This window comes from Physeter macrocephalus, chromosome 21, assembly GCF_002837175.3.
Source record: "Physeter macrocephalus isolate SW-GA chromosome 21, ASM283717v5, whole genome shotgun sequence".
Classification (NCBI taxonomy): Eukaryota; Metazoa; Chordata; class Mammalia; order Artiodactyla; family Physeteridae; genus Physeter; species Physeter macrocephalus.
The window spans coordinates 61,799,139-61,818,117 of record NC_041234.1 but is presented as its reverse complement, the minus strand read 5'-3'; the positions used below and the strand labels follow the sequence as shown (position 1 = coordinate 61,818,117).

Genomic DNA, 18,979 nt, shown 5'->3' with positions numbered 1-18,979 from the left:
GAAAAGATACTTGATATAATTTCAATTTTCTTAAATTTACCAAGGCTAGATTTGTGACCCAAGATATGATCTATCCTGTAGAATGTTCCATGAGCACTTGAGAAAAATGTGTATTCTGTTGTTTTTGGATGGGATGTCCTATAAATATCCATTAAGTCCATCTTGTGTAATGTATCATTTAAAGCTTGTGTTTCCTTATTTATTTTCATTTTGGATGATCTGTCCATTGGTGAAAGTGGGGTGTTAAAGTCCCCTACTATGATTGTGTTACTGTCGTTTTCCCCTTTTATGGCTGTTAGTATTTGCCTTATGTATTGAGGTGCTCCTATGTTGGGTGCATAAATATTTACAATTGTTATATCTTCTTCTTGGGTTGCACCCTTGATCATTATGTAGTTTCCTTCTTTGTGTCTTGTAATAGTCTTTTTTTTAAAGTCTGTTTTGTCTGATATGAGAATTGCTACTCCAGCTTTCTTCTGATTTCCATTTGCATGGAATATCTTTTTCCATCCCCTCACTTTCAGTCTGTATGTGTCCCTAGGTCTGAAGTGGGTCTCTTGTAGACAGCATATATATGGGTCTTGTTTTTGTATCCATTCAGCCAGTCTGTGTCTTTTGGTGGGAGCATTTAATCCATTTACATTTAAGGTAATTATCGATATGTATGTTCCTATTGCCATTTTCTTAATTGTTTTGGGTTTGTTATTGTTGGTCTTTTCCTTGTGTTTCCTGCCTTGAGAAGTTCCTTTAGCATTTGTTGTAAAGCTGGTTTGGTAGTACTGAATTCTCTTATCTTTTGCTGGTCTGTAAAGGTTTTAATTTCTCCATCAGATCTGAATGAGATCCTTGCCGGCTAGAGTAATCATGGTTGTAATTTTTTCTCCTTCATCAGTTTAAATATGTCCTGCCACTCCCTTCTGGCTTGCAGAGTTTCTACTGAAAGATCAGCTGTTAACCTCATGGGGATTCCCTTGTGTGTTATTTATTGTTTTTCCTTTGCTGCTTTTAATATTTTTTCTTTGTATTTAATTTTTGATAGTTTGAGTAATATGTGTCTTGGCATATTTCTCCTTGGATTTATCCTTTATGGGACTCTCTGTGCTTCCTGGGCTTGAGTAACTATTTCCTTTCCCATATTAGGGAAGTTTTCAACTATAATCTCTTCAAATATTTTCTCAGTGCGTTTCTTTTTCTCTTCTTCTTCTGGGACCCCTGTAATTCGAAAGTTGGTGAGTTTAATGTTGTCCCACAGGTCTGTGAGACTGTCCTCAATTCTTTTCATTCTTTTTTCTTTGTTCTGCTCTGCAGTAGTTATTTCCACTCTTTTATCTTCCAGGTCACTTATCCATTCTTCTGCCTTATTTATTTTGCTATTGATCCCTTCTAGGGAATTTTTAGTTTCATTTGTTGTGTTGTTCATCACTGTTTTTTTTCCTATTTAGTTCTTCTAGTTCCTTGTTAAACGTTTCTTGTATTTTTTCCATTCTATTTCCAAGACTTTTGGATCATCTTTGCTATCATTATTCTGAATTCTTTTTCAGGTAGACTGCCTATTTCCTCTTCATTTGCTAGTTCTGGTGGGTTTTTACCTTGCTCCTTCATCTTCTGTGTGTTTTTCTGTCTTCTCATTTTGCTTATCTTACTGTGTTTGGGGTCTCCTTTTCACAGGCTGCAGGTTCATAGTTCTTGTTGTTTTTGGTGTCTGTCCCCAGTGGCTAAGGTTGGTTCAGTGGGTTGTGTAGACTTCCTGGTGGAAGGGACTGGTGTCTGTATTCTGGTGGAGGATTGTGGATCCTGTCTTTCTGGTGGGCAGGTCTACGTCTGGTGGTGGGTTTTGGGGTGTCTGTGACCTTATTATGATTTTAGGCAGCCTCTCTGCTAATGGGTGGGGTTGTGTTCCTGTCTTGCTAGTTGTTTGGCATAGGGTGTTCAGCCCTGGAGCTTCCTGATCGTTGAATGGAGCTGGCTTGGCGTTGAGATGTAGGTCTCTGGGAGATTTTCTCCATTTGTTATTATGTTTAGTTGGGAGGTCTCTTGTGGACCAGTGTCCTGAACTTGTCTCTCCCACCTCAGAGGCACAGCCCTGATGCCTGGCTGGAGTATCAAGAGTCTGTCATCCACACGGCTCAGAATAAAAGGGAGAAAAAAAAAGAAAGAAGAAAGAATAAGATAAAATAAAATAAAGTACAATAAAATATAAAGTTATTAAAATAAAAAATAATTATTAAAAAAAAATTAAGTAATTAAAAAAAAGGAAAGAAAGAATGAAGAGAGCAACCAAACCAAAAAACAAATCCACCAATGATAACAAGTGCTAAAAACTATCCTAAAGCAAAACAAAACAAAGCAAAAAACGGACAGACAGAACCCTAGGACAAATGGTAAAAGACAAGCTATACAGACAAAGATCACACACAGATGCATACACATACACACTCACAAGAAGAGAAAAAAGGAAAAAAATTATATAGTTGCTCCCAAAGTCCACCTCCTCAATTTTGGATGATTCGTTGTCTATTCAGGTATTCTACAGTTGCAGGGTACATCACGTTGATTGTGGAGATTTAATCTGCTGTTCCTGACGCTGCTGGGAGAAATTTTCCTTTCTCTTCTTTGTTCGCACAGCTCCTGGGGTTCAGCTTTAGATTTGGACCTGCCTCTGAGTGTAGGTCTCCTGTGGGCGTCTGTTCTTCGCTCAGACAGGTTGGGGTTAAAGGAGCAGCTGATTAGGGGGCTCTGGCTCATTCAGGCCGGGGGGAGGGAGGGGTACGGAGTGCAGGGCAAGCCTGTGGCGGCAGATGCCTGCATGACGTTGCACCAGCCTGAGGCGCGTCGTGTGTTCTCCCAGGGAAGTTGTCCCTGGATCACGGGACCCTGGCAGTGGTGGGCTGCCCTGGCTCCCGGGAGGTGAGGTGTGGATAGTGACCTCTGCTCGCACACAGCCTTCTTGGTGGCTGCAGAGGCAGCTTTAGCATCTCATGCCCGTCTCTGGGGTCCGCGCTGATAGCCGCGGCTCACACCCATCTCTGGAGCTCCTTTAAGTGGCTCTCTTAATCCCCTCTCCTCGCGCACCAGGAAACAAAGAGGCAAGAAAAAGTCTCTTGTCTCTTCGGCAGCTCCAGACTTTTCCCGGATTCCCTCCCAGTTAGCCGTGGCGCACTAGCCCCCTTCAGGCTGTGTTCGCGCAGCCAGCCCCAATCCTCTCCCTGTGATCCGACCTCCGACCTCCGAAGCCCGAGCCTCATTTCCCAGCCCTCGCCTGACCCTGTGGGTGAGCAGACAAGCCTCTTGGCCTGGTGAGTGCTGTTTGGCACCGATCCTCTGTGCGGGAATCTCTCCGCTTTGCCCTCCGCACCCCTGTTGCTGCGCTTTCTTCCATGGCTCCGAAGCTCTCCCCCTGTGCCACCAGCAGTCTCCACCCGCAAAGGGGCTTCCTAGTGTGTGGAAACCTTTCCTCCTTCACAGCTCCCTCCCATTGGTGCAGGTACCGTCCCTTTTCTTTTGTCTCTGTTTTTTCTTTTGCCCTACCCAGCTACGTGGGGAGTTTCTTGCCTTTTGGGAGGTCTCAGGTCTTCTTCCAGCATTCAGTAGGTGTTCTGTAGGAGTTGTTCCACATGTAAATGTATTTCTGATGTATTTTTGGGGAGAAAGGTGATCTCCACATCTTACTCTTCTGCCATCTTGAAGCTCCTCCCCACAAACTTTTGAATGTAAAGTTTATTGTTTTTTCCTGGCCTAGTTTTTTGTATTTTCTATAATACAAATGTTTGCTTCATATTTAAATATATATATTTATAAATATGTATTTATGAATTTTTATATAAATATATATACTTCCATTTTTGCATGTATAAACCATTTATTCATCACATGTTTATTAAATACCACATCTATAGAGCAGTGCAGTAAGTGTTTTGAGGGGCACTCAAGACAAGATGTTAGGGTCTTCCCTCAAGGAAATTAAAGTCTGGTTGAAGATAAAGTATATATGGGACAGCCAAAAGGCTATTAAAAAGGAACTGATAAATAAATGCAAGGTAAACTGCATGTGTGTACTGTGGGGCATGGAGTAACAGAATGATGAGTGTGGTTGGGTTAAGGAAGACTTCTTGGAAGTGAAATTTAAATTTTTTCTTAAAATGTGTCGATTGGTGAAGTATGTGATTATGTTTGGGTATGAGGGAATTGTGATATTACAGGAAGTGGGAAGAATAGCCCAGAAGAAGCAATTAACATTGGCCAAATCATAGAGATTTGAGTTGATGAATTAGGAGTTAGAGATGCCATTTCAGAAAGTAGGAGAGATGAGACAAAGAAGATAGTTGATAAAGAAGGTGATTTGGTTTAGAGACTGGAAGAGGAAGATTTTGCAGGATAGGGTTGAGATTCAATATGAGAAAGAACTGCTGTTAGTTCTTGAGCAATCAATTAGCAGATGTTTACTTCCCACAGCCTGTCATGTACAAGGCATTTTTAGTGTTGAACAGTAGGGCAACTCAGTGAAAACGTAGGTTCTGTGGAGGTAAAACGTCATGGAGAGATACATGATGCAGGCACACCGAACGGGAGCCTGTTGTGTCAATCAAGGCAATAATGGACTGAGAATGTTAACTCTAGTAGTAACTTTGGAAGTGGCACTTCCAGTAAAGTAATAGACACTAACAATAAATCAAAATACAGCAGGAAAGAATTCAGAAAAATCCTGTTTGATACCACATTGTGATAAGCCAACTTACGCTTTCACAGCAGTTTTTTTCTAGCTCTGTCACACCACAGTAATAATCTTTGAATAATAATCTTTGCTCAACAGTAATTACCACTGTTGAGCATTTACTGTGTGCCAGGCACTGTGTCGGGTTCTTTGCATGTGATACTTCATTTAATCTCCAAAACAACCTTGTGAGGTAGGTGGTATTATCCCTATGTTATAGATGGATAATTTAGGTCAGAGAGGATAAACAACTTGTCTACATTCACATAATTATCTAGTCCTAGGGTGAGGCTTTGAACCTCAATCTGTTTATTCTGAAGGATGTACTTGTAAGCACTGTGTTGATTTGTTTCTAAAATGCAATTCCCCTGTCTGCCTTAAATTCTCAAAAATATACATGTGATTAACAAATACACACTAGTATATATAAAATAGGTAATCAACAAGGACCTACTGTATAGCACAGGGAACTCAATATTCTGTAATAACCTATATGGGAAAAAATCTGAAAAAGAATGGATATATGTATATGTATAACTGAATCACTTTGCTGTACACCTGAAACTAATGCAATATTGTAAATCAACTATACCCTAATATAAAATAAAAATTAAATAAAAAAATAAGAATCTGCTTTTCACCAAAAAGAAAAAAAATACACACACACACACAGCATGGCCTGCTAAACCCTGAAATCTTTATATTTTTCAAATCTTAAGTATGTTTCATATTGTATTGACACCTTAACAGATGAATGTTTAACGTGTGTGTCACATAAAGCAAAACATCCAAGATAAATGAGGTAAAGAAATAAAAATTGCCATTGAAAGTTAAAATAATACAAAAAGGTAGCCAAGTATAATTATCAAAAGCCTGGTGTGGATTATTATTATAATTTCTCATTAGTCAGGATTTGCATGAAGATGTCGAAGAAGCTGGTGCACTGCAGAAAAATCATGCTTCTGTGACATCTGCAAACTCCACAGAAGCTGCACATTCTGCCTGCCTGCCTGCAGAAGATCAGTCATTAAGTACTGCAAGCTGTGAAATACCCACAGAACAAACTCCAAGCAGTGATCCCGAGAGTGCCCTAGAAGTAAATGATTTTGAAGCGACAGGGGAGAAAGAAATCCATTGTGATGATAAAACTTGTGTGCCCTCAACTTCAGAAAAGGAAACAAGTGAAAATGTGCCTATGGCCGAAGACACCGCAGAGCAACCAAAGAAAAATAGGATTACTTACTCGCAAATTATTAAAGAAGGCAGGAGATTTAATATTGATTTGGTATCAAAGGTAAGTACCAGTTTTATCCATCTTTTCATAGAACAATACTAAATTTTAATTGATTGAAAATAGCATCCAGGTCCATAAACCCAATTTTAATAATTTTATTTTCTGAAATGTAGAACATTTACTTTATAAAGAGATAGTATCTGAAGTTTATAGTTCCATTAAAATATTCTTTAAACATAGTTAAATACACATTAAGAATGCTCAGTACTATATCAAGGATACTTCTGTATTGGAACATGTATTCCACCCTAATATTCTCCTACTGCATGGGCACTGTGAATTATACCAAGAAAAAAGTCTAATGACCCTAATTACAGATCCATGTTATTTATAGTCAATCTATTAAATGAACTTTTGTTTAGCCCTTATTTATATAGTAACTATTTTAACATCTGTATGATGATGAACATTTTGAAAAAACCAATGTATTTTTAAAAATTATCGGTTCAGGTGTGAGGACTTTGGAGGATAATTTAATAATAGTGGGGGCAGGGATATTGGGAAGAATGCTACTTACTTCAGTTATTTTTCTATCTTTACCTCTAATGTTAGGTCAGTATGACTTCAGAAGAGGTCCCTGAGTCTTAGGAGGGTATAGTGTTGTACTGGGTTTATAGGAAGCAAGGCTAATTTTTGTGCCAAAGAATAGAAAACCAGTAACATCAAAGGTAATGGCCTTAAAGGGTTACAGTATAGGGCTGGGTGAAAGTAGAAAGAAACAGACCAAATACCGTAAGTTGAGGGCAAACGAGACATTGAAAAGACGTAGGAGAGGGTGGTGAATAACATCAGACTTGCCTCAAAACTAGGCTTTTCTATTTAATGTGCTCTCCTGAAGTTCCTGGTTATAAAGAGAGGGACTAATGCTCCTCACATTTTGCTGATCCAATCACACATCCTCATACTGCTGATCTCTTTGAACCTGATGCCTGAAAGTACGAATAACTTTTTACTACTCATAGTTTCTTTCTGACATAGCTCTCTGTGTCTGATTCTGCCTTGGTCTGAGTTGGCTACTGCCTTGGTCCTACCTCATATTTCTGTACCGTCTATTCCACCTACTTTGATCCTGCCATCCTTTGAAATCTAGCATTCTTTCCATGTTACCTTGGCTATTAATTTCTGGGTGGAAGTTTAATCATAGCTCACTAATAGTCTTCCTATTCTCATGAGCAGGAAAGAATTTAAAAAAACAATAAACAAGACAAAACACTGAAGTAGTCAAGTAACAAATAGGTTTTGTTCTGAAATTTTCATTTTGAATTAGTTACTTGGAATTTGGAATGCTTAACTGAAAGAAACAGTGATATAAATGGTGGTTAAGAATCAAGACTACTTCAGGGCTTCCCTGGTGGCGCGGTGGTTGCGCGTCCGCCTGCCGATGCAGGGGAACCGGGTTCGCGCCCTGGTCTGGGAGGATCCCACATGCCGCAGAGCGGCTGGGCCCGTGGGCCATGGCCGCTGGGCCTGCGCGTCCGGAGCCTGTGCTCCGCAACGGGAGAGGCCACGGCAGAGGGAGGCCCGCATACCACAAAAAAAAAAAAAAAAAAAAAAGAATCAAGACTACTTCATAAACGTCTCTAACCTTTATGTTAGCTGAAATATAGTATAAATCTTACAAAGGGAAATGGTAGAAGAAGTGCTGTTAGAATTTTTGGAATTATTGTAGGAAATGATTCACTTGTATAAGAAAATGTGTGCTGGATGTGGTGCAGGGGGAGAGAGTTTAATTAGATGCTGAGATATTTGAGGAGACTGAAGGAGATTTCTGGGTATTTTCACGAGTTTGAACAGTTAATAATAGTGGTTCTCTTAGGGTAAATTAAAACCAAACACGTCTAGAGGAGTTAAGGCAGTTGTATTTGTCCTGCATAGGTTTCATGGGTTCACATGTTTAAAAAATAACTAATAATGATTTACTGTACTCATCCTACAAAAGCAGGGGTAGCTAAAGAATGTATAACCATAGCAATACAAGAGGTTTATTATCATTTTTTAAAAGTCAGTCATTTAATGAACATTTATTGAGTACTTACTGTGTGGAAAGCAGTATATTCCATGATATTGGGTCAATCAGTTACTCCTGGGAAATTCCATATGTTGTAATAATTGCAGTTATTACATCTGAGTGTAGGGTGATTGACAAATATCTATCTGAAGCCCTACCTCTTTCCTAAAGTCCAATTTAATATCGCCAAACTATTTGACGTTTCTACATGCATTCCATTTCAGAGTCATCATGATAAAACTGACAAGTATTGTGGTGCTTTACAGTTTACGAAACTCATCCCTGTATACAGCCTTTTAAAAAGAAATCTTATAGCTCAGGGTAGGTTAGTTAAATAAAATATAGTACTATACTGCTTAGACTTATAGAGAAGATGATCAAAAATGAAGTTCTTACAAATAAAACTCATTTCTAAGAAAATCCATATCCTTAATAATTATGAAACCAACATGCCAAGTGAAGCAAGAGTTAATTATTTAATTTAGTTGCCATTATTATAATGAAACTGAAGTGTTCTTTAGCCTCTCACCACTGTGAAATTGCTATGGTAGGTCACTTACATAATGATGGAAAAGAAGCTTAGGTTTAAATATGGTACATAATCATTTCTAAGCTTCAGACAAAAGGTGATGTAGTTTTTATTGAAATGTGTTTTCACTCTTCAGTGGTATCTTAAATGCTTTATTTTTAAAGCTGGCATTAAATCGTAAGGTTTATTAGATCTTAAAATACATTCTGTGTTTGATATATTAATATTTGTGAAATTATTATGATACTGAGGGATCATTGAATCTTGAGTATTTGTGTTTTTAAACAAATAAGGTATTTGAAGTAATTTTTAAATTATAATTATAGAATTAAGACTTGGCAATATATTCTTAAAAGCATGAGCTATATCAGTTGTGTAGTGTATTAGGCTGAAGGTAATGAAGTAACATGCCGTATTTAGTCAGGGTAATTGATTTTTTTAAAAGCGGTGTCAATTTTGTTTCTTCAGCACAATGTTAGACTATTATAATAGTTTAAAAAATTTTACCTAACTGATACTGATTTATAGAACGTCTGTACTGAACCTCTTGCATACTCAGACTAATGTTTTTTTGTTTTGTTTTGGTTTGGGTTTTTTTAGGCTGGTTATGCTCTGTATAGTTTTTTTTTTTTTAACATCTTTATTGGAGTATAATTGCTTTACAGTGTTGTGTTAGTTTCTGCTGCATAACAAAGTGAATCAGCTATATGTATACATATATCCCCATATACCTTCCCTTTTGTGTCTCCCTCGACCCTCCCTGTCCCACCCCTCTAGGTGGTCACAGAGCACAGAGCTGATCTCCCTGTGCTATGTAGCTGCTTCCCACTAGCTATCTATTTTACATTTGGTAGTGTATATATGTCATTGCTACTCTGTCACTTTGTCCGAGCTTACCCTTTCCCCTCCCTGTGTCCTCAAGTTCATTTTCTATGTCTGTATATTTATTCCTGTCCTGCCCCTAGGTTCATCAGAACCATTGTTTTTCTTTTTCTTTTTCTTTTTTTTTTTACATTCCATATATATGTGTGAGCATACGGTGTTTATTTTTCTCTCTCTGACTTACTTCACTCTGTATGACAGACTCTAGGTCCATCCACCTCACTACAAATAACACAATTTCTTTCTTTTTATGGCTGAGTAATATTCCATTGTATATATGTGCCACATCTTCTTTATCCATTCATCTGTCGATGGACACCTAGGTTGCTTCCATGTCCTAGCTATTGTAAATAGTGCTGCATGACTCTCTTTGAATTATGATTTTCTCAGGGTATATGCCCAGTAGTGGAATTGCTGGGTCATATAGTAGTTCTATTTTTAGGTTTTTTTTTCCATTTTTTTCAGTTTTATTGATATGGATTTTTTTAACATCTTTATTGGAGTATAATTGCTTTACGATGGTGTGTTAGTTTCTGCTTTACAACAAAGTGAATCAGTTATACATATACATATGTTCCCATATCTCTTCCCTCTTGCGTCTCCCTCTCTCCCACCCTCAGAACCTCCATACTGTTCTCCATAGTGGCTGGATCAATTTACATTCCCACCAACAGTGCAAGAGGGTTCCCTTTTCTCCACACCCTCTCCAGCATTTATTTGTCGTAGATTTTTTGATGATGGCCATTCTGACCAGTGTGAGATGATACCTCATTGTAGTTTTGATTAGCATTTCTCTAATGATCAGTGATGTTGAGCATCCCTTCATGTGTTTGTTGGCAATCTGTATATCTTCTGTGGAGAATTTTCTATTTAAATCTTCTGCCCATTTTTGGATTGGGCTGTTTCTTTTTTTGATATTGAGCTGCATATGCTGCTTATATACTTTGGGGATTAATCCTTTGTCAGTTGCTTCATTTGCAAATATTTTCTCCCATTCTGAGGGTTGTCTTTTGGTTTTGTTTATGGTATCCTTTGCTGTGCATAAGCTTTTAAGATTCTTTAGGTCCCATTTGTTTATTTTTGTTTTTATTTCGATTTCTCTAGGAGGTGGGTCAAAAAGGATCTTGCTGTGATTAATGTCAAAGAGTGTCCTGCCTAAGTTTTCCTCTAAGAGTTTGATAGTGTCTGGCCTTACATTTAGGTCTGTAAACCATTTTGAGTTTATTTTTGTGTATGGTGTTAGAAAGTGTTCTAATTTCATTCTATTACATGTAGCTGTCAAGTTTTCCCAGCACCACTTATTGCAGAGGCTATCTTTTCTCCATTATATATTCTTGCCTCCTTTTTCAAAGGTAAGTTGACTATAGGTGCGTGGGCTTATCTCTGGGCTTTCTATCCTGTTCCATTGATGTATATTTCTGTTTTTGCCAGTACCATACTGTCTTGATGACTGTAGCTTTGTAGTATAGTCTGAAATCCAGGAGCCTGATTCCTCCAGCTCCATTTTTCTTTCTCAAGATTGCTTTGGCTATTTGGGGTCTTTTGTGTTTCTATACAAATTGTGAAATTTTTTGTTCTAATTCTGTGAAAAATGCCATTGGTAGTTTGATGGGGATTGCATTGAACCTGTAGATTGCTTTGGGTAGTATAGTCATTTTCACAATGTTGATTCTTCCAATCCAAGAACATGGTATATCTCTCCATCTGTTTGTATCATTTTTAATTTCTTTCATCAGTGTCCTATAGTTTTCTGCATAAAGGTTTTTGTCTCCTTATGGAGGTTTATTTCTCGGTATTTTATTCTTTTGTTGCAATGGTATATGGGAGTGTTTCCTTAATTTCTCTTTCACGTTTTTTATCATTAGCATATTGGAATGCAAGAGATTTCTGTGCATTAATTTTGTATTCTGCTACTTTACCAAATTCATTGATTAGCTCTATAGTTTTCTGGTAGCATCTTTAGGATTCTCTATGTGTAGTATCATGTCTTCTGCAAACAGTGACAGCTTACTTCTTCTTTTCCAATTTGGATTCCTTTTATTTCTTTTTCTTCTCTGATTGCTGTGGCTAAAACTTCCAAAACTATGTTGAATAATAGTGGTGAGAGTGGGCAAGCTTGTCTGGTTCCTGATCTTAGTGGAAATGGTTTCAGTTTTTCACCATTGAGGATGATGTGGGCTGTGGCTTTGTCATATATGGCCTTTAATATGTTGAGGTAAGTTCCCTCTATGCCTATTTTCTGGAGAGTTTTTATCATAAATGGGTGTTGAATTTTGTCGAAAGTTTTTTCTGCATCTATTGAGATGATCATGGTTTTTCTCCATCAATTTGTTAATATGGTGTATCACATTGCTCGATTTGCGTATATTGAAGAATACTTTCATTCCTGGGTTAAACCCCACTTGATCATGGTGTATGGTCCTTTTAATGTGCTGTTGGATTCTGTGTGCTAGTATTTTGTTGAGGATTTTTGCATCTATGTTCATCAGTGATTTTGGTCTGTAGTTTTCTTTTTTTGTGAAATCTTTGTCTGGTTTTGGTGTCTGGGTGATGATGGCCTCATAGAATGAGTTTAGAAGTGTTCCTCCTTCTGCTATATTTTGGAAGAGTTTGAGAAGGATAGGTGTTAGCTCTTCTCTAAATGTTTGATAGAATTCGCCTGTGAAGCCAACTCGTCCTGGGCTTTTGTTTGTTGGAAGATTTTTTTTTTTTTTTTTTTTTTTTTTTGCGGTACACGGGCCTCTCACTGCTGTGGCCTCTCCCGTTGCGGAGCACAGGCTCCGGACGCACAGGCTCCGGACGCGCAGGCTGAGCGGCCATGGCTCACGGGCCCAGCCGCTCCGCGGCATGTGGGATCCTCCCAGACCGGGGCACGAACCTGTATCCCCTGCATCGGCAGGCGGACTCTCAACCACTGCACCACCAGGGAAGCCCTGTTGGAAGATTTTTAATCACAGTTTCAATTTCAGTGCTTGTGATTGCTCTGTTTATATTTTCTATTTCTTCCTGGTACAGTCTCGGAAGGTTGTGCATTCCTAAGAATTTGTCCATTTCTTCCAGGTTGTCCATTTTATTGGCATAGAGTTGCTTGTAGTAATCCCTCATGATTCTTTGTATTTCAGCAGGGTCAGTTGTTACTTCTCCTTTTTCATTTCTAATTCTGTTGATTTGAGTCTTCTTTGTTTTCTCTTGATGACTCTGGCTAATGGTTTATTAATTTTTCTTCTGAAAGTACCAACTTTTAGTTTTATTGATCTTTGTTATTGTTTCCTTCATTTCTTTTTCATTTATTTCTGATCTGATCTTTATGATTTCTTTCCTTCTGCTAACTTTGGGGATTTTTTGTTCTTCTTTCTCTAATTGCTTTAGGTATAAGTTTAGGTTGTTTATTTGAGATGTTTCTTGTTTCTTGAGGTAGGATTGTATTGCTATAAACTTTCCTCTTAGAACTGCTTTTGCTGCATCCCATAGGTTTTGGGTCATCATGTTTTCATTGTCATTTGTTTCTAGGTATTTTTTTATTTCTTCAGTGATTTCTGGGTTATTTAGTAGCATATTGTTCAGCCTCCATGTGTTTGTATTTTTTAAAGTGTTTTCCTGTAATTGATATCTAGTCTCATAGCATTGTCATCACAAGAGATACTTGATACAATTTCCATTATCTTAAATTTACCAAGGCTTCCTATGTGACCCCAGATATGATCTGTCCTCGAGAATGTTCCATGAGCACTTGAGAAGAAGGTGTATTCTGTTGTTTTTTGCTGGAATGTTCTATAAATGTAAATTAAGTCCATCTTGTCTAATGTATCATTTAAAGCTTGTGTTTCCTTATTTTTCATTTTGGATGATCTGTCCATTGGTGAAAGTGGGATGTCAAAGTCCCCTGCTATTTGGGTTACTGTTGATTTCCCCTTTTATGCCCGTTAGCATTTGCCTTATTTATTGAGGTGCTCCTATGTTGGGTGCATAAGTATTTACCATTGTTATATCTTCTTGGATTGATCCCTTGATCATTCTGTAGTATCCTTCTTTGGCTCTTGTAATAGTCTTTATTTTAAAGTCCATTTTGTGTGATATGAGAATTACTACTCCAGCATTCTTTTGATTTCCATTTGCGTGGAATATCTTTTTCCATCCCCTCACTTTCAGTCTGTATGTGTCCCTAGGTCTGAAGTGGGTCTCTTGTAGCCAGCATATTTCTGGGTCTTGTGTTTGTATCCATTCAGCCAGTCTGTGTCTTTTGGTGGGAGCATTTAATCCATTTATATTTAAGGTAATTATCGATATGTGTGTTCCTATTACCATTTTCTTAATTGTTTTGGGTTTGTTTTTGTAGGTCTTTGCCTTCTGTTGTGTTTCCTGCCTAGAGAAGTTCCTTTAGCGTTTGTTGTAAAGCTGGGTTGATGGTGCTGAATTGTCTTAGCTTTTGCTTGTCTGTAAAGTTTTTAATTTCTCCATCGAATCTGAATGAGATCCGTGCTGGGTCAAGTAATCTTGGTTGTAGGTTTCTCCTTTTCATCACTTTAAATATGTCCTACCACTCCCTTCTGGCTTGCAGAGTTTCTGATGAAAGATCAGCTGTTAAGCTTATGGGGATTCCCTTGTATGTTATTTGTTGCTCTTGCCTTGTTGCTTTTAATATGTTTTATTTGTATTTAATTTTTGATAGTTTGATTAATACGTGTCTTTGCATGTTTCTCCTTGGATTTATCCTGTATGGGACTCTCTGTGCTTCCTGAATTTGTTTGACTATTTCCTTTCCCATATAAGTAAGTTTTCTGCTATGATCTCTTCAAATATTTTCTCAGTCCATTTCTTTTTCTCTTCTTCTTCTGAGACCCCTGTGATCGAATGTTGGTGCATTTAATGTTGTCCCAGAAGTCTCTGAGACTGTCCTCAGTTCTTTTCATTCTTTTTTCTTTATTCTGCTCTGTGGTAGTTATTTCCACTAGTTTATCTTCCAGGTCACTTATCTGTTTTTGTCTGTCAGTTATTCTGCTATTGATTCCTTCTAGAGAATGTTTAATTTCATTTATTGTGTTGTTCATCATTGACCGTTTGCTCTTTAGTTCTTCTAGTACCTTTTTAAATGTTTCTTGTATTTTTTCCATTCTGTTTCCATGATTTTGGATCATCTTTACTATCATTATTCTGAATTCTTTTTCAGGTAGACTGCCTATTTCCTCTTCCTTTGTTTGGTCTGGTGGGTTTTTACCTTGCTCCTTCATTTGCTGCATATTTCTCTGTCTTTCCATTTTGCTTAACTTACTGTGTTTGGGTTCTCCTTTTTGTAGGCTGCAGGTTTGTAGTTCCTGTTTTTTTTGGTGTCTGCCCCCAGTGGGTAAGGTTGGTTCAATGGCTTGTGTAGGCTTCCTGGTGGAGGAGACTGGTGCCTGTGTTCTGATGGGTGGGGCTGGATCTATTCTTTCTGCTGGGCTGGGCTGCATTCAGTGGTGTGTTTTGGGGTGTCTTTGAACTTAGTATGATTTTAGGCAGCCTCTCTTCTAACGTGTGGTGTTGTGTTCATTTCTTCCTAGTTGTTTGGCATGCGGTGTCCAGAACTGGATCTTGCTGGCCGTTGGGTGGAGCTGGGTCTTAGCATTGAGATGGAGATCTCTGGGAGTGCTCTTGCTGATTGATATTATGGGGAGCCTAGATGTCTCTGGTAGTCCAGTGTCCTGAACTCGGCTCTCCCACCTCAGAGGCTCAGACCTGACACCAGGACAGAGCACCAAGACCCTGTCAGCCACACAGCTCAGTAGAAAAGGGAGAAAAAAAGAAAGAAAAAAAATTAATAAAATAAAATTATTGAAATAAAAGAATTATTAAAATTAACAAAATATTTAAAGTAATAAGAAGAAAGAAGAGAGCAACCAAACTATTAAACAAATCCATGAATGATTACAAGTGCTAAAACCTATACTAAGGTAAACATAAAAATCAGAAACAAGTCAATTGCAGACAGCAAATCCCAAGTTTGCAGTTCTCCCAAAGTCCACCGCCTCAGATTTGGGTTGATTCCTTGTCTTTTCAGGTATTCCACAGATGCAGGGTACCTCAAGTTGATTGTGGGCATTTAATCTGCTGCTCCTGAGTCTGCAAGGAGAAAATTCTCTTTCTCTTCTTCGTTTGTACAGCTCCTGGGGTTCAGCTTTGGTTTTGGCCTCACCACTTCGTGTAGGTTGCCCTCAGGCTTCTGTTCCCACCCAGACATGACCGGGTTAAAGCATCGGCTCATTAGGGGCCTCTGTCTCACTCAGACCGCAGGGAGGGAGGGGTAAGGTAGTTTTAATTGGAATGCAGGATGAACCTGCTGCAGCAGAGGCCAGAGTGAGGTTGCAGCAGCCTGAGGTGTGCCCTGTGTTCTGCCGGAGTGGGGCAGGGGGGCTTGTCCCTGGATCACAGGACCCTGGCAGTGGTGGGCTGCACAGGCTCGCGGGGCGGTGCGGCGGCATGTGGATAGTGACCTGTGCTTGCACACAGGATTTTTGGTGGCTGCAGCAGCAGTGTTAGCATTTCGTGCTCATCTCTTGTGTCCGAGCTTGTAGCCGCAGCTCATGCCCATCTCTGGAGCTCGTTTAAGCAGTGCTCTGCTTTCTGTGGGCAGACAGGGAAGGAATCCCCTCTCCTCGTGCTCCCTGAAACAATGGTCTCTTGTCTCTTAGGCAGGTCCAGAGTCTTTCCCAGACTCCTTCCCGGCTAGCTGTGGCGCACTAGCCCCCTTCAGGCAGTGTTCATGCAGCCAACCCCAGTCCTCTCCCTGAACCCGAGCCTCAGCTCCCAGCCCCCGCCCGCCCAGGCCGGTGAGCAGACAAGCCTCTTGGGCTGGTGAGTGCTGGTCGGCACTGATCCTCTGTGCGGGAATCTCTCCACTTTGCCCTCTGCACCCCTGTTGCTGTGCTCTCCTCCGTGACTCTGAAGCTTCCCCACTGCCCACCCCGCATCTCCACCAGTGAAGGGGCTTCGTAGTGTGTGGAAGCTTTTCCTCCTTCACAGCTCCCTCCCAGAAGTGCAGGTCCCGTCCCTATTCTTTTGTGTCTGTTTTTTCTTCTTTCTTTTCCCCTACCCAGATACATGGGGATTTTCTTGCCTCTTGGGAGATCTGAGGTCTTCTGCCAGCATTCAGAGGTGTTCTGTAGGAGCTGTTCCACATGTAGATGTATTTCTGTTGTAGTTTTGGGGAGGAAGGTGATCTCCGCTTCTTACTCCTCTGCCATCTTGAAGGTCCCCCCCTAAACTAATGGTTTTGATTGATTATTTAAATTTCCTTTTTTTTGTAGTTAAGCTGTTTTTTTCTTTTTCCCCCTTATTTCAGATGTAATATTTACATTTTTAATATTTATTGAGTTATAGATACTTAAAGGTATCTCAGTATAGGAAGTAGTGAAATCTGTTGCATTTATCCATTTGGTTAAATTCAAAACATGCTAGATAATACTGTTGAAATTGTTTTTGTCTCTCTGAAGCTGGTTATGAGATATATTGAAAGATTAATTTAGTCTCACATGCTTGCTAGCAATAACCATCATCCTCACTTCTTGAGAAAGACATATCATATAAATCTAGAATGCTAGGATTACAGAGACTGTATAATTTGACTCTTTGGGTGGACATGCGTAGCCAGTCTTTTTCTTGTTTAGTTTATGAGGAGGTCCAGCAGGTTGGTTTCTTCTTAATAACCACCTGGCCTTATGTAAAGCTGTAGTCTTTTATCCAAAACCCTTGGGGCCTGGGGTGTTGTTATTTGAATTAAAAAATATATATTTTAGAAAGTAATACAGTATATATGCTGGCTGATATTTTATATATGATGTAACATTCTTAGCAGGATCTGAAGAGTCACTCTATAATTAAACATATTAATATTTCTGCAGTGAGATGTATGACTTTTCACATTAACTGGGACAAGCGGATGGAAGAGCCTTGTATCAGTTTGGGTCAGTTATGAAAAAACTTTGGATTCCAGAATTTTTTTAATTTTGAATTTCAGATAATCAGTGGTGAACCTATAATAAATTGTGTTATGTATTATAATATTAATAGGTATAATTCTTTTTACAAATAATTTAAAATATAACAAAATTATATATCTTTACTTAGTGTTTATCAGTTTTTCCACTATTTCACCTTTTATTTCATTCTCTAAAATATTTTCTTTGTACAGCTGTTGTATTCTCGAGGATTGCTAATTGATCTTCTAATCAAATCTAATGTTAGTCGATATGCAGAGTTTAAAAATATTACCAGGATTCTTGCTTTTCGAGAAGGAAGAGTGGAACAGGTACTGTGCTGAGCAAGTATTGTAACTGGGTATGATTTTGAGTTACTGTGTTTTATTTGGGAAGGATAAGCAAATAAGATTGTTATTTTCCTGGTAAAGCAGCATAATCCAATCCTGCATGGTGATTAACAACTGTAAATAGTAAGAGATTGCCAATTAAAATGTCTAATGTTAATTTTCTCATGATTTATTCTGCAGCTTGATGTTGGTGTTGAGAAAGTGTTAATTTCAGACAGCATTGCTAGATTTGAGCTGTCATTTGTTCCCAGTTAGGGGTGACATGCTGGTGACCTTTTAATGGCATAAAGAGCAACTTGGCAGGATTAAGTAAGAGAGCTCACAAGTTAATTAGCTCTGAAGTCAACAGAGATGCCATAAGAACTGATGGAAAGTAACATGAAACAGCCTGATTAGAAAGGAAATAATAATCTTGTTATACTTAAAGGGAAAGAAAATGTCATTTGGAATACTTGTATCACTAGGAAGCAGTTTCTTAACTTTTAAATTCATGTTTTTCAGGTTCCTTGCTCCAGAGCAGATGTCTTTAATAGCAAACAACTTACTATGGTAGAAAAGCGAATGCTAATGAAGTTTCTCACATTTTGTATGGAGTATGAGGAACATCCTGATGAATATAAAGGTATTGTTTTTCATTAAATTTATTTTCTTACATTATTTGAGATTTCTTATTATTTTAATATGCTTGCTCTGATTTAGTGAGCCACTTGCTATGCTTTTAAAATATTTCTAGTTTGCACTGTCCAATAGGTTAGCCTCTAGCAAAATGTAGCTATTTAAATTTAAATTAATTAAAATAAAATAAAATTTAAAATTTGTTCCTCAGTCTCACTAGCCACACTTCAAGTGCTCAGTGGCCACACATGGCTAGTGGCTACTATGGCTACAGTGCAGCTATAGAACATTTTCATCATGACAGCAATTCTGTGCTGGGTGTTCATTTTTATTCTTGTTAATTAAACACTGCTGTCAACTGGTTCTTCACAGATGATACTCCCTTTTCATTATCCATTAATTTTTTAATCATTTTTTTAAATTGAAGTATAGTTAATTTACAATGTTATGTTAGTTTCAGGAGTACAGCAAAGTGATTCAGTTATATTTATATTATATATATATTCTTTTTCATATTCTTTTCTGTTATAGTTTATTGCAAGATATTGAATATATTTCCCTGTGCTATACAGTAGGTCCTTGTTGTTTATCTATTTTACATATAGCGGTGCGTATATGTTACTCTCCCGCACCCCCATCCA

The 18,979-nt window shown here is 38.4% G+C and overlaps 1 protein-coding gene across 2 annotated transcripts in view; it reads left to right on the top strand.

The window, feature by feature from the left end:
- CHM (CHM Rab escort protein) overlaps positions 1-18,979 on the top strand; it is a 189,027-nt gene that overhangs the window by 64,120 nt on the left and 105,928 nt on the right. Inside the window, exons 5-7 of one of the 2 annotated variants that reach the window (XM_024129495.3) lie at positions 5,618-6,005; positions 17,589-17,705; positions 18,225-18,345. In XM_024129495.3, coding sequence (XP_023985263.1) covers positions 5,618-6,005; positions 17,589-17,705; positions 18,225-18,345 — 626 coding nt within the window. The remainder of the gene's footprint in view (positions 1-5,617; positions 6,006-17,588; positions 17,706-18,224; positions 18,346-18,979) is intronic. The other variant, XM_055081972.1, reaches the window with a different exon arrangement.